The sequence below is a fragment of the Eupeodes corollae genome, chromosome 2 (assembly GCF_945859685.1).
Source record: "Eupeodes corollae chromosome 2, idEupCoro1.1, whole genome shotgun sequence".
NCBI classification, from domain to species: Eukaryota; Metazoa; Arthropoda; class Insecta; order Diptera; family Syrphidae; genus Eupeodes; species Eupeodes corollae.
Window position 1 is genome coordinate 56,713,813 of NC_079148.1, and position 14,461 is coordinate 56,728,273.

The 14,461-nt window shown below is 34.5% G+C and overlaps 2 protein-coding genes across 3 annotated transcripts; both read left to right on the forward strand.

Moving 5' to 3' along the window:
- The first annotated feature begins 6,438 nt into the window (after positions 1 to 6,438).
- LOC129946170 (uncharacterized) lies at positions 6,439 to 7,788 on the forward strand. Its single transcript, XM_056056253.1, has 5 exons — positions 6,439 to 6,736; positions 6,796 to 6,972; positions 7,036 to 7,212; positions 7,287 to 7,568; positions 7,630 to 7,788. The coding sequence occupies exons 1-5, from the start codon at positions 6,566 to 6,568 to the stop codon at positions 7,720 to 7,722; spliced, it is 900 nt and encodes a 299-aa protein (XP_055912228.1). The 5' UTR covers positions 6,439 to 6,565; the 3' UTR covers positions 7,723 to 7,788.
- Positions 7,789 to 12,299: 4,511 nt separating this feature from the next.
- LOC129946779 (adenylate kinase) lies at positions 12,300 to 14,263 on the forward strand. Of its 2 annotated transcripts, XM_056057096.1 has the most exons (6): positions 12,300 to 12,498; positions 12,567 to 12,693; positions 12,770 to 12,922; positions 13,229 to 13,471; positions 13,532 to 13,881; positions 13,938 to 14,262. In XM_056057096.1, exons 1-6 carry the CDS (start codon positions 12,418 to 12,420, stop codon positions 14,076 to 14,078), a joined length of 1,095 nt encoding a protein of 364 aa, XP_055913071.1. In that variant the 5' UTR covers positions 12,300 to 12,417; the 3' UTR covers positions 14,079 to 14,262. The 2 variants fall into 2 exon arrangements, with proteins under 2 accessions (XP_055913071.1, XP_055913072.1); XM_056057097.1 differs by lacking the exon at positions 12,300 to 12,498 and having other exon boundaries at positions 12,594 to 12,693; positions 12,750 to 12,922; positions 13,938 to 14,263.
- Positions 14,264 to 14,461: the final 198 nt, after the last annotated feature.

The window sequence follows — 14,461 nt, forward strand, 5'->3', positions numbered from 1 at the left end:
AGAAAAGATGTCTGTGCGTGCGTGTGTACGTACGTTCGTACGTCCGTACGTCCGTACGTTCGCGAAATTTTTCGTCTTCCATAGCTCAAGAACCAGAAGAGATATCGACTTCAAATAAATTTTGTTATACAGATAATATGGCAGAAAGATGCAGAAAGGGCTCTCAAGAATATTGCGTAGGTGGTTTTTTTACCATAGCAGTTTGAAAAAAAGGTGAAAATTTTGGTTAACCCTCAATATCTTACGAACCCAAAACGCTAGAGACTTGAATTAAATTTTATACAATAAACTGTAACGTGATCTCAAAGAAGTATATTTTTTGAAAAAAATCTATTTAACGGTTTTTTTTATAAATCAAAAAAAAACTGAGAAAAAAATGTGTCACCTACCAAATTTTACGACTAAAATATGATTTCATCTCCAAAACTATTTTGTGCACCAAAGAATAATGTTTTTGACATCTGATAAAATTTTGAGAAAAATCGAATTGACAGTTTTTTTTACAAAAAATAAAAACCTAAAATAAAATGTATAAAAGTTGGTAAAAATTGATTTTCGACTCAAATATATCTTCAAAAATTTTAAATATTGGCTTCAAACTAATTTTATCTTATAAGAAATATTGTTTTTATTTATTTTTATTCGAAATGACAGTTTTTTTTTACAAAAAATAAAACTCTAAGAAAAAACAACACTAAAACTTGGTAAACATTTACTTTCGACTCAAATAGCTTTTCAAAAATTAAAAATATTGGCTTCAAACCTTTTTTTATTTCACAGAAAATATTGTTTTCAATATTTAGTGATTTTTATATAAAAATCCAACAGTCCGTTTTTTCATAAAAAATAAAACGCAAATTTGCTAAAAATTGATAGACAAACTTTTAAGCAAGACAAATCGACAGACGGATGGGAAGTTATCAGTGTGGGTCGCATCCCAGCCTCAGCTGCTTTCCTTAGATAAAAGAAAAGGCAGAAGTTAAATAAAATAAGGAAGATAGCTATGTAGGTATATATGTTCTTTTTTTTCAACGCGTATGTAATACACCTACCTACTTGATGGAATTTCGCTGTCACTTTGCATGGTTTAAACGTTATTTGATTGAATATTGTGTACGTTAAAATAACCACTTGCCACGGAAAAAATACTTAAAAACGATGCTGGAATGCGACCCACACTGATAACGTCCCAACCCGTCTGTCGATATATCTTGCTTAAAAGTTTGTCTATAAGTACTCGTATCAATTTTTACCAAATTTGCGTACTATTTTTTGTAGACTTTATTTTGTATGTAAAAACGGACTGTTGGATTTTTATATAAAAATTACTGAATATCGAAAACAATATATTCTGTAAAATAAAATAACTCTGAAGCCAACATTTTTAGTTTTTGAAAAGCTATTTGAATCGATATTCAATTTTTACCAACTTTTATTAATTTTTTTTTAGATTTTTATTTTGTATAAAAAAAACTGTCAATTCGATTTTTCTCAAAATTTTATCAAATTTCAAAAACATTATTTTTCGTTGCACAAAATTGTTTTGGAGATGAAATCATATTTAAGTCGTTAAATTTTGGAGGTGACACATTTTGTTTCAGTTTTTTTTGATTTATAAAAAAACCGTTAAATAGATTTTTTTTCAAAAAATATACTTCTTTGAGATCACGTTACAATATATTATATAAAATTTAATTCAAGTCTCTAGCGTTTTTGGTTCGTAAGATATTTAAGGTTAACCAAAATTTTCACCTTTTTTTCAAACTGCTATGGTAAAAAAAACCACCTACGCAATATTCTTGAGAGCCCTTTCTGCATCTTTCTGCCATATTATCTGTATAACAAAATTTATTTGAAGTCGATATCTCTTCTGGTTCTTGAGCTATGGACGACGAAAAAAACGTCGCGAACGTACGGACGTATGAACGTACGTACACACGCACGCACAGACATCTTTCTAAAAATCTTTTATTTCGACTCTAGGGACCTTGAAACGTCGAGAAATGTCAAAATTTTCAATTTGACAAATCGGACCCATTATAATAACTTCGTATGGGAAGTTAAAAAAATGCAATACCCAGGAGTGATAGTACGCAAAAAAAATCAAGAAAACAAAATATATGACAGCGAATTCACGATACCTACAATACCTCTTTACCCTTTTTTATACCTACACTACAATGTGCAACCACAAAACTTGCCGAAAGTTGAACCAAAAATCAAATTCTGCTTATACGATTGACTACGTAACACCCAAATCACGAGTCCATGACCTCACATCATACCACATACTAGAAATAAAAAAAAATTTCTAAGAAAAGTCTTTTTTTGTTGTATTTTCTGTTATTGTATACCGCAAGCAAAACAAAGAATACAAAAACTAAATGAGCCATGAGACCAACAACAAAAAAAAAATCTGAGAGAGGATGGGCCGGCGAAATTCTTTTGCAGAGAATTCTCTTCTTGAGCGCTGAGATGCAGTGGCATTCTTGGGAACTGGAAACTTCATTGTGTGCGTTTACAAAGAAATTTGTTGTTAAAAAATGCAAAATAGACCTCTTTTATAAAAATTAAATTAAATAAACAGTAGACGCAAGAACTTTTTACTTTTTTAAATAGAATAAACAAAATGCCAAAAAAAAATAAAAAAAATATTTTGCAATTATATAAACTCCCAATCCCTCACAATTGCACCACAAATGTTGTTATATTGAAATGCATTTTTAATTATGTTGCGACAAATATTTTTTTTCTTCAAAATCGATAGTAAGAGTAATATATATGGTCCTTTTTTTTTTAAAAAAAAATTAAAACTAAAAAAAAAAAAATCAGCTCGCCCCATGAATTCGCAAAAAATATTGGAAAAAAAAGAATGCATTTTGGATTTTTTGTCTAAAAAAGTTACTATAACTATTTTTTAAAAAAAAAATTTTAAAGCAAATATCTGAACATATATTTAGAATTTGAAAAAAAGTTAAATTGACTTAGCTAGCTGTTATACTTTGGAAGTTTTATCAAATACCTATTGCACCTATGCCACAATGCAAATTTGCCTTATTTTTCATAGTTTTCTACAATTTTTCTTGGAATAAATAAATAAATTAAAAAAAAAAGAAAATCGATACTATTTATAAAAATATATTGTTTTTTGGAAAAAAATATAAAAAAAATAAAAAATTATATTTTACACACTGCCCCATTGATTTTCGCAAGTAACTACCTGAATTTAATGATTTTTTAGTGATTCTAGTGCTGTTAAGGAACAAAAAAATTTTTTTAATTTTTTATTCCTTTATACATATTTAGCCCAATATATTTTCAATCAAAACCCGTTTATTTCGTTTAAATATTTAAAAAAATGTAAACGCTACAAAGCTAAGCGCAAACCACCAATCAATTTTTTTGCATGCGACATGCCCTTAAAGCGTATGTTTTGATACACCATAAGTTTAAATTTTGTTTATAATAAGCACATACAGCAGGGGATATTAATACCCTTATTATGCAGACACAGTGGGAGCACTAGGAAAGGTTAAAAGGAGGTGTCCGTTCACATTAGTTTTGAATTCCTGAAAATTGCAATGGCTGGGAAAGACAGAGTGTGGTAAATAATTCCAAATTCGCGTAGCACGGCTAAAGAACGAATCTCTATACTTGACGGTACGACCGAAGTTGGGCTCGAGGGTATACTGAGCATTTCTAGAAGCGCGAGTATTATGATTGAACTGTTTAAGGGGAGGAATGCAGCTGGCTATTTCACTAGAGCATAAACCATTAAAATAACGGTAAAAAAGGATGAGACCAGAAACATTTCGACAATGTTCAAGTGATGTAAATGATCACCAATCAATCTAAATGCTCTACGTTCAATACTATCCAAGAGGTTTAAGTAAGTGGCAGGAGCACCATCCATCCACCAGGGAGTTATACTCAAGCTTTGGACGTATATTATAAGTCTTGTAAAGAACAGCCAGATCAGAAAGGGAGAAAAACTTCTTGCATCGCCTTAGAAAACCCAAACATCTTGCGGCATTTTTAGCGACATCGCGTATGTCATCGTTCCACAAAAGGTGGTTGGGAATACACATGCCGAGAATATCGAGATGTTCAGTCCCCTCGATGCAAGTGCCATCTATTGATAGTGGCAAGGATGGTATATCTCGCTTTAACGATACAAGGCAGCATTGGGTTTTCGAAGCATTAAATTCCACGCGGTTTTTTAATCCCCATTGAACAATGCTGTTTAGATCGGAATTTAATGAGCTTATTATATTTTATCGTTGCAGTTCCACATTCGAAGAAGAGGGATGTGAGTCTGAAAACGAATATGAAAAGCTAAGAGTACTATCGTCAGCGAAACAATGTATTGGATTAGATGTTGCAGACAGAAGATCATTAATAAAAATGAGAAAGAGTGTTGGAGATAAAACAGAGCCCTGGGGCACACCAGCATTTATTTTATGGTTTTCAGACTTGAATCCATCCAATACAACTTTCATTGAACGATTCGAGGTAATTACTAATCCAATGAAGCAGGGATTCGTGAAAACCGAAACCACGCATTTTCTTTAAGAGAGCCTGATGCCAAATCCTATCAAATGCTTTTGAAATATCAAGTGCAATAATCTTACTTTCTCCAGTAGTAGTACAGGCGGAGTCATAACACTCACTGGCAGCGTTGAATTGGCGGCAAACTGCCTAACAAAGAGATTAGCTTTCTCTTAAGTGCTAACAAATGGAGTGTCATTGACAATGAGCGTCGGAACCGAGGAAGAGGAAGAATTCCTCATATTTTTTCCAAATGACCAAAAATTTGTACTGCCTTTTACTTATAAAAAGCAATGCAATTCGATGCCGTGCAACTGTAGGAAAAAATGGGAAAAGAAGGATGGTACTCACTGTGCTATTGTTGTGCTTGAAGGGGCCTTCACAACAAAAGCTCACTGACAAATAAAATGCTTTCGGAAAATCGGTGTTTTCTTAGAAAGCTTATAATTTAAATAAATTACAATTAAATTTCTTTAATTTTGTTAGTCTGATAAGCCCTATCATCGTAGAAATTTTTTTTATAAGAATCATAAAATGTTTGTATCATTGTTAAGATTTAGGTAGGCTAAACAAGTAAAATGGTTACGATGCACGGTGAAGTGTTTATTTGTTACAATTTCTATGACAAGAAATTTAAATTAAAATATTTCACTAACAACGAAGTACAAACAAATATTAAAGTATGTTGCGATCAGAATTTGTTTGCGGTCGTAAGATCTTTTGAACGGAGATAATGACAGGACCTGAATAAGTATGTCGATAAAGGCTCGACTATTATTGGCACAGAACCTAAAAAGTTGTTAAAACCATTCCCAGGTTAAAATTTTGTAATTTTTTAATTTTTTAGTAAACCACACAACGAAGCACCAAGTGATCAACGAAAGTTGAAATAAAAGATAAACTGTTAATGCAAAATACTGTAAGACCAAAAAAGCCTTTGTGTAATAACGAGTGCATCACTGATGGGCTATTCAAATAAAATGACATAACCGGACATAAAATACATGCACCGTGTAGTACCGGAACAACAAACTACTTATCATACTCTACGATAATGCCTTCGAGATACACAAAAGTTATCAATTGTACAAACATCTATATTCGAGATTCGAGCAAACCGGGTCGACTTTCCATTACAGCAGTACAAATTTCCTTTCTGTTTACAGCTAGGTAGGGGTCTCAATAAAACATGTTTTAAATATTAAAACGAGGAAACAACTTTAAGTCATAGAAACAAATATTTTCCTTTTCGGACTTAACCCTACTTTATTTGTTTAGCTTAAAACAAGTTTTTTTTTTAAATTGATAGCACGGCGTGCTAACAGCTAGGAATGTAAGGGGGCATGTTGCCCCTGCAACCAACCTGCTTGGGATCACTATAGGATTTGGGATGGGAGCGAGTTTGGGTATATGGAAAGTACTCTTTGCATTTGAGCACTAAAATCAAAGAAATCCCCAACAAAAAAAGCAAGTAAGGCAACACTGCAAAACAACAAACATAGAAGAAATGTCAAAATCAACCATTTTTGCGTGTTTTGTATGTAAAAAAGTGAATTTGAAAATTAATTTAAAATAGAAATAAATGTTTCCTCGCTCGTAAATTGGTATAGTTATTATTTATTTGCACATATCTATTAAAAAAAAAAGTTAAAATCATTCTTTATCACTGATATTTTGCCACGAAAATGTACCTAATGTAGTTCTATAATATTGATTTTCACTTTTTGTAAAATATTGAAATATAGATGATTTGTTGTTTATTTAAAGAAAAATGGGTTATCCCAGTGAGTTCTCTTAAGGCAATTTGAGAACACGTCTGTACACTTTAAACAAAAATATGTATTATAATCTACCGCTGAACGCATCCATTTTCTTTAGCAACCAGCTGTCAAATTTGATTTGTTTTGGTTTTTGGAATTTTTCGTATTAACCAAATCAACAGAAAAACCAGCAATTCCGTTTTTTCGAATAATTTAACTTAATTTAATTTAACTAAAGTACAAAATAGTTTTTAAAGATGATCTCAACCAGCGAATATAAAGATGATACCTTTGAAATATTGGAGGAATCAACTCTGAAACTCTCCGATTTATTGAACTACCTCGAAACTTGCCCACTTACAAATATATACAAACTTGATATTACAAGTTTTTCTTCGCAAGAGCTCTCCTCGAACAAAATAATTCATGTAAATAATATAAAACGTAAAGTTTGTTGATTAAAATAATTAATACAAAAATATTTTAGATTTGTAAAAGTCTTGAAAAATTGCTTAACGAGGACTTGACCTATGATCAATTGACGGCACTTTTCGTTGCAAGTAGCATTACATATTTATTGTCCAGGAGCTTCCAAGACTTTGAAAGTCGAACTGAGTTGCTGCATAAAACTTTTCGTTATTCAAACACATTAGATCCACTTCATGTAAGTTGTTTGTCACATGAAATCATCAAGATTCTGATTTAAAAATATAAATATTCCTTACAGTTACATGTTGCAGCAAAATTGTTACACGCAAACGTGCGCTCCAAATCAAATCTTCTGTTCCTTTCCAAGAACATTTGCTTCACCAGTGACACAGGCAATGCTATAGCGATGTGTCTGGTATGGGCAATGTTCTTTGAAACGCTAGGCCAGAAAATCGATATGTACTGCTTCCATCCGGTAGGTATTATATACATATATATTTTCCATAGTAACATGGCCAAAAACACACAGTTGATATTCTTCCATTTAAGTTTTCCACAATCGAAGAACTAGTTACTGATGTTGACGTCAGCCAAATGCTCAACCAAAAAGAAACAACAGCCAAGGCTGATTTCCTTTTTCAGTTGATGTCGATTCTTATAAGTTGCATACTTTTTCGGTCGAACGAGGAACTTAAAAAAGCCGGATACGCTGATTACTTTAAGTACGAAATAGCTGATATTTTTGCTCTTAGAGATTGGGCCCAAAAAGTCAATCAAAATATATTTCTATCTTTTAAATCAACAAATACCAATTATGAACTCATCATGGCGGTAAGTAATGTACATTCAAGATGAGGCTAGAAATGAAAATATTTGTTTGTTTCGTTTTCAGATTAAAGAAACTGTAACATACAATGTTATAGCGGAACTAGATGATAAACTAAAATCTATTGATGGTGATCATAGGGTTATTGCACAAATCTAATTTTTTGAATGTAACTTTTTAACTCACACAAAATATTTTCAAATAAATTGCTATTTTACTGTTAGATAAAAATGTTCAAATCTACTGTGAATAGTGCCTATTTACTTTTGACGACAAATGACAAATATTTGTTTCCAAGACATTTAAAACTTCTTTCAAAACAACTGAAACCGTTGGTTGCGCCATACCAATGTTAAAATCGTTCCCAACACTCAACTGGTAGCTTCGTTTCGCAAGGAATCTTAAGACAGCTGCAAATTTTAGTATGTTTGGGATGGATTGTTGTCTTTTCGTTGGTTTTAACTTGTCGTTGATATCTAAAAATACATTAAGGAAGGCTTCTTTCGAAAGTCTAAAGTTTTGAATGAATCTAAAAGTGAGCCAAATTAGATTTTGTAATGTAACTAAAAAAGATCTTTTATCTACATACATAATGTTCAGCCAAATCCATCGGATTTGAAGCATCGCGTAGTTTTCTTCGAATCTTTGCTTGCTCCAAAGTATTTTCTTCTTCAATTTTATTTTCACCGAAAAATAGTACAATAGTAAACATGCTTTTGGCTTTCGCGATCCGTAAAATATTTTATCAACAAGGAATTTGTGATTGACTGTAAATTTCATAGACACACCATATATATATGGTGTGTCTATGTTAAATTTGATAATCAACAAATATTTTGACAACCATAATACAACGACTGTCAATTTGAATCATTTACAATAGATCTGATTTCTGAAGAGCGTTCACAGTTTATCAAAAATTTTGATTGCTGACAACGATAATACCAATTCATCAATTTCATTGAAAAATGTCAACTAGCGTATTGATAATTGACAACCGTAATAGGCCTGTTAATTGTTTTGAGCGCCTGGCACTAAGATTAGGCCAAATTAGTTTTGTCGCTAAACAGGTGGTGGTGTTATTCCAAATGAAGTTTGTTTTCTCTATGGTATATTTCTTTAGCATGAGTTTACATGTAGCTAAGGGGATACCTATGCTAGCATTGTGAGCAAGCAGAGGTAAAGTTGTTCCGCTTTTAGCAATTTCGTCAGCTCTGCAATTTCCTGGAATGTATCTATGGCCCGGCACCCAGGAAAAAATGTTGAACTGTGTAGCCATCTCCCTAAGAGATGATCGATAATTTGGACTTGAAAGTTTGGGATTAAATTTCGGCATCTTGTTCTCAGGACCTTCTCCTTTCCATTTATGTATACGTGCAGCTGTACACAAAGTTGTGAACAAATAAAAATGTTTAAACTTCAAATGCCCATATCTCTGTAAATACGCGTCCTACACCTATCTTGGAATATAGTAATCCAAGAATCCTCCCCTTTCTATTGATATAACAATATTTGTTTAATAGGTATTTTACACAGAGTTATGTACAAGAATCGATGTTCAAACTTTAAATGGCCGCTTTGGTAAATACGCGTTTTTGAATGACCAAAGTTGAAAATTCCAGACATTCTTATTTCATTGAATGTCAAATTTGAGGGCTCTAGAAGGCTTATGGTAGTACCCGTGGCATGATGGTTAGTGCGTTGGACTGTCATGCAAGGGGTCTTGGGTTCAATCCCTGCCTGTGCCACCTTAATTTAAAAAAAAAAAATAATTTTCGCGGGTACTACCTCTTGCGAGGAACTGACAATTCCTTCAAGAGTAATTCTTGTCATGAAAAAGTGCTTTCTCAAACTAGCCGTTCGGATTCGGCATAAAAATTGTAGATCCCCTCCATTCCTGACAACATTACTCGCACACAGGAATGGTTGAGAGTTGTAAGTCACTAGGCCCTGGTTCACAACGGACTGTTGCGCCACCCCATTTGATTTGAGAAGGCTTTTACTTACTTAAGGTGGCGCTACAGTCTGGGGCGGACCTGGGCCTCATCCAACAAGCGTCTCCAGCCAGCTTGGTCCCTAGCTAGCTGTCTCCAGTTTCGCACGCTAAGTTGGTTGAGGTCCTCTCCCACCTGGGTGCGCCACCTGAGTCGCGGTCTTCCTCTACTGCGCCGTCCCTCGGAATTGGATTCGAAGACCTTCCGGGCTGGAACGTTGATGTCCATCCGCTCTACATGACCTAGCCATCTAAGCCGTTGGACTTTAATTCTGCTAACTAGGTCAGTGTCGCTGTACAGCCCGTAGAGTTCGTCGTTATATCTTCTCCTCCATTCCCCATCTATGCGTACGGGACCAAAAATCACCCGAACAATTTTTCTCTCGAAGCATCCTAAGACGCTCTCATCTTTCTTTGACAGGGTCCAGGCCTCAGCGCCATAAATGAGAACCGGGATGATGAGTTTCTTATAGATGGTAACGTTCAGTGTCCTTTTTTGATGAAAGCATATACTTGGTCTTACCCTCATTGACCACTAAACCTATCTTCTTCGCTTCCGTCGCAATGCTCAAAAACGCTCCATTGACATCACGCTTTGATCTTCCAATTATGTTAATATCACCTGCGTATCCGAATAATTGGATAGACCTTTGACCTTTGAGTTTTGCACAATTCTTTCCAGAACGATGTTGAAGAAGTCGCATGACAGTGCATCGCCTTGTCTAAAACCTTTTTTAACATCAAATGCATCGGTAAGATCTTTTCCGACCTTGATAAAGCAGCGTGCATTCTCTATCGTCATTCTGCACAAACGGATAAGTTTGACAGGGATGCCAAAACTAGACATTGCTCGGTAGAGCTCTTCCCTATAGATGCTGTCATACGCGGCTTTAAAATCGATAAAGAGATGGTGGGTATCGATTTGAAGCTCCTGGGTTTTTTCCAAGATCTGCCGTAGTGTGAATATTTGGTCGATAGTGGACTTTCCTGGTCTGAAGCCACACTGATAAGGACCAATCAGGTTGTTGACGAATGGCTTCAGACGTTCACATAATACGGCAGAGAGGATCTTATACGCAATGTTAAGGAGACTAATGTCTCCTTTCTTATGTATCGGGCACACTATGCTGAGATTCCACTCATCGGGCATGCTTTCTTCCGACCATATTTTGCAGATGAGTTGGTGCATGCTCCCTACCAAGTCATCGCCTGCTGCTTTGAATAGTTCGGCAGCGATGCCTTCAGCTCCAGCAGCTTTGTTTGACTTAAGTTTAGATATAGCTATCTTCACTTCGTCAAGGTCGGGTAGCCGGAATTGTTGATCTGCGTCGCCGAGGTTGAGTGGTCCTATATCCCTTACAGCGGAATTCGGTTCGTCATCGCCGTTATATAATTTGGAGAAGTGATCTTTCCATATTCTCAGCATCGACTGCGGTTCTACTACGATGTTCCTTCGATCATCTTTAAAGGCTTCGGTTTGTGGTTGGTACCCTTGGGAGGTTTATTTTTACCTTTTGGTAAAATTTACGAACCTCATTCCTGTTGTGACATTCCTCTATCTCCTCGACCGCGCGCTTCTCATCCTCTCTTTTTTTCCATCTAAGAAGCCGGTGTTCCTCTCTCCTCTTCTGCTCGTAGAGCTCGCGAGCAGCTCTAGTCCCTTTTGTGGTGCGTGCGCTTGCCGGCATTCGTCGTCAAACCAGGGGTTTCGCTTTGGTGGCCCTGTGAAACCTAGCACTTCAGAGGCGGCATCTCTGATGGCTGCAAGGCAATGTTGCCACTGGTTTTCAATGCTTAATGCAGGAAGCATAGGACTCCTTAAGAGGTTATTAGAGACTCGATTGGAAAAGGACATGGTAGTCTCTTGTATGTATGCAGCCGTCTAACGTCGAATCTTCTCACAGTACTTCGATCGGGATATCCGTAGCCGTACCTTGGCTACAACGAGGTAGTGGTCTGAGTCAATGTTGGCCTCTCGGAATGTTCGGATGTCCTGGATACTGGAGAAGTGTCGTGCGTCAATCGCAATGTGGTCAATCTGGTTGACGGTTGATTGATCAGGAGATTTCCATGTCCCCTTGTGGCTATTAAGATGCGTGAACTGCGTACTAGCTACCAGAACGTCTCGCCCCGCAGCGAAATCGATCAGCCTGAATCCGTTGTCGGAGGTGCCTATGCCACCTAAAGTTTTTTTTTCACTGGTACTGCTTCTTGCGAGGAATTGACAAATTCTCCAAGGGTAGTTCTTGTCATGAAAAGTGCTTTCTCAAATTTGCAGTTCGGATTCGGCTTAAAACTGTAGGTCCCTTCCATCCCTGACAACAGTACTCGCACACAGGAATGGTTGAGAGTTGTAAGTCACTAGGCCCTAGTTCTCAAAACGGACTGTTGCGCCACCCGATTTATTTAGAAAGCAAATAAAGTTCCAGTATGATTGGTATGCAAAATAAAAATGGAGATGTAGCATACGGAAATTTGTACGTTTGAAATAGAAGAAGACCCTGCATTTAATCCATTCGTTCTTAATTTTTGAATGCAATATAACCAAACATATGAACCGTTTAAATTAAGACAAATAAAAACATAAATGGCCAAATTCATATACACAAATTTATTTTATTTATGCCTATAGTTATTGGACTAACGAACTTGTTAACATAACGTTTTAAATATGTATATATATAATAATTAGAGACATTTAAGTCTCTTTGTATCAATCTAGTCTACACACATCCTAAATTATAGCTACCTACTCTCTCTCAATTCGAAATTATTATTTTTAATCAACTTTTAGTATATTATAAAATTTCTTTTGTTCAATTTTCCTTCAAAATATAAATAAACAAAGCTTTATGTAAAGAATGGACGCAAATAATACAATTTACTACGCGGCCAAATTGATGGTTTACTTTGAAAAACACCATTTTATCGAAGTCATTAAGGTACATTATACAAAATAATTTTCTTGTTTTTTTGTTTTGAATTTAATTAAGTTGAGTTAATTTCGTAGGCTCTTTTAGTACGACTGGCTATAGACCGACCACATTCCTTAAAATATTATATTAAGAAAAATTTGTCTAAAATTGCAAAAAGGGCTTTGGTTAAACATGCAATTGTTCATCTGCCACCTGGTCAAAGTTTGTTTATACAATCATACTTTATATAAATTTACTAACATAAACTAAACTCAAAGTTTTTCACATATGTACATAGATGTTGCAGAACTTGAGAAGTCAATTTTGAAAATTGCCAAAATTCCTTTATTAATCTTCATTAATAAAACAGATAAACTCAAATTTGAAGAACAATTGTGGAAGTTTGAAAAGGATGATACATACCTTGGAAACCGTTACAAAATACTTTTAAGTGAGTTATTTTTTTAAGGAACTTACTTTCTTCCGAAAAACAAAAACATGGTATGCTATTCCTCTCGGTCTTCGCTATCACATAAGTAACTTGATTGCTGATTTTGCTCAATTGCTGTAAATTCAAGTTATATATGTTTATGTGTTCCTGTTCCTATATCTCTAGAACATCCGTCCAATAAGGATCTCCCTATGAAAATCGGCATTGATTAAATCAGAAATAAACCATATTACTCTTGTCCTTATTAATTTTAAGAATCTTTTTATATATTCGCCCACGACCAATCAGAAATTTTTTTCACTACAGGTTGTTCTGAGAGTTGTGATGAAGCAACACCTAAAAATTTCATAAACATAACGGTGAAAGATCACAACAAGGAAACCGATACTTTAGCAGCTGAAATATTGTATAAAATCAAATACTCTCCCATCCCCGTATCGTGTGGATTTGGATGCAATTATGTGTACAGAATTGTTATTTTAGGACGACGAGGTTCTGGGGAACAAACTCAAGCTAAATTTCTTGCTGCAAGATACAATTTAGTGTATGGTATGGTTAACTTAAGAAAGCCCTATGTTTTTAAAAAATTACATTCAACAATTTTATTAGTAAATATTCAATCACTTATTGAAGAAACTTTACAATCCAAAGACAACATGGCTAAGATACTTTCGATTGCGTTAGAAAAACAAAATAGCTACTCAAGCTCAGCTATAATGGCACTAATTTGGAAAAGACTTATGCAGCCAGACACTTTGTCCCGAGGATGGGTCATTGTAAACTTTCCTAAATCCAAAAACGAATTGGAAATTTTATTGAAGAAGTTCCAAACTCCACCGAATAGGATTTTAATTTTGCATTGTAGCAAAAGAATAGCCTTGCGAAGGCTGGTTAAACAATGGGAGACATCAAACACTAAAATCAAACTTAAAAATACCATCACCTGTGTCGAAAAGGAGGTAAATTATAATGCATTTTTTTCTTGAACTCGTAAGTCAAACAATTTTTTTTATAGTTTGCGGAATATGATAAAAATATCTCAAGCATTTACTTTTACCTTAAATCGGCAGATATACAAATTGTACATGTTAACGGGAAAGAAAGCAGGGATTTTGTAAAAAATAAAGTATTTGCGTTATTGGAACGTAAATATTGAAAAATGTACATTTAAAAGCACCACTAAGGTCAAAATTGAAAGTTAAAATTTGACTGTGTAATGCATTTAACCAAATCAATAGAGCAGCAATAGGTATTGTCTTTCATTTTGTAAACTTTGCTTCCTTATGTTTCATGTCTTGAAATTACAAAAATAAATAAGTTACTACATATTTTAATCTACTATGACACTATATAACAATGCTGCAAAACATGAAGATTATCTAGTTGATTTTGGATTTAAACGATCTCAAGCTACGATAGTAATTTGACGCTATCAGTTCCCGATTACTATTTAATTCGATTTAATAAGAATTGATTGCCCGTCGTCATTGGAAGAAACAATTCCCCTTTATACAAGTGCTCGCAGATACAATTATCAGA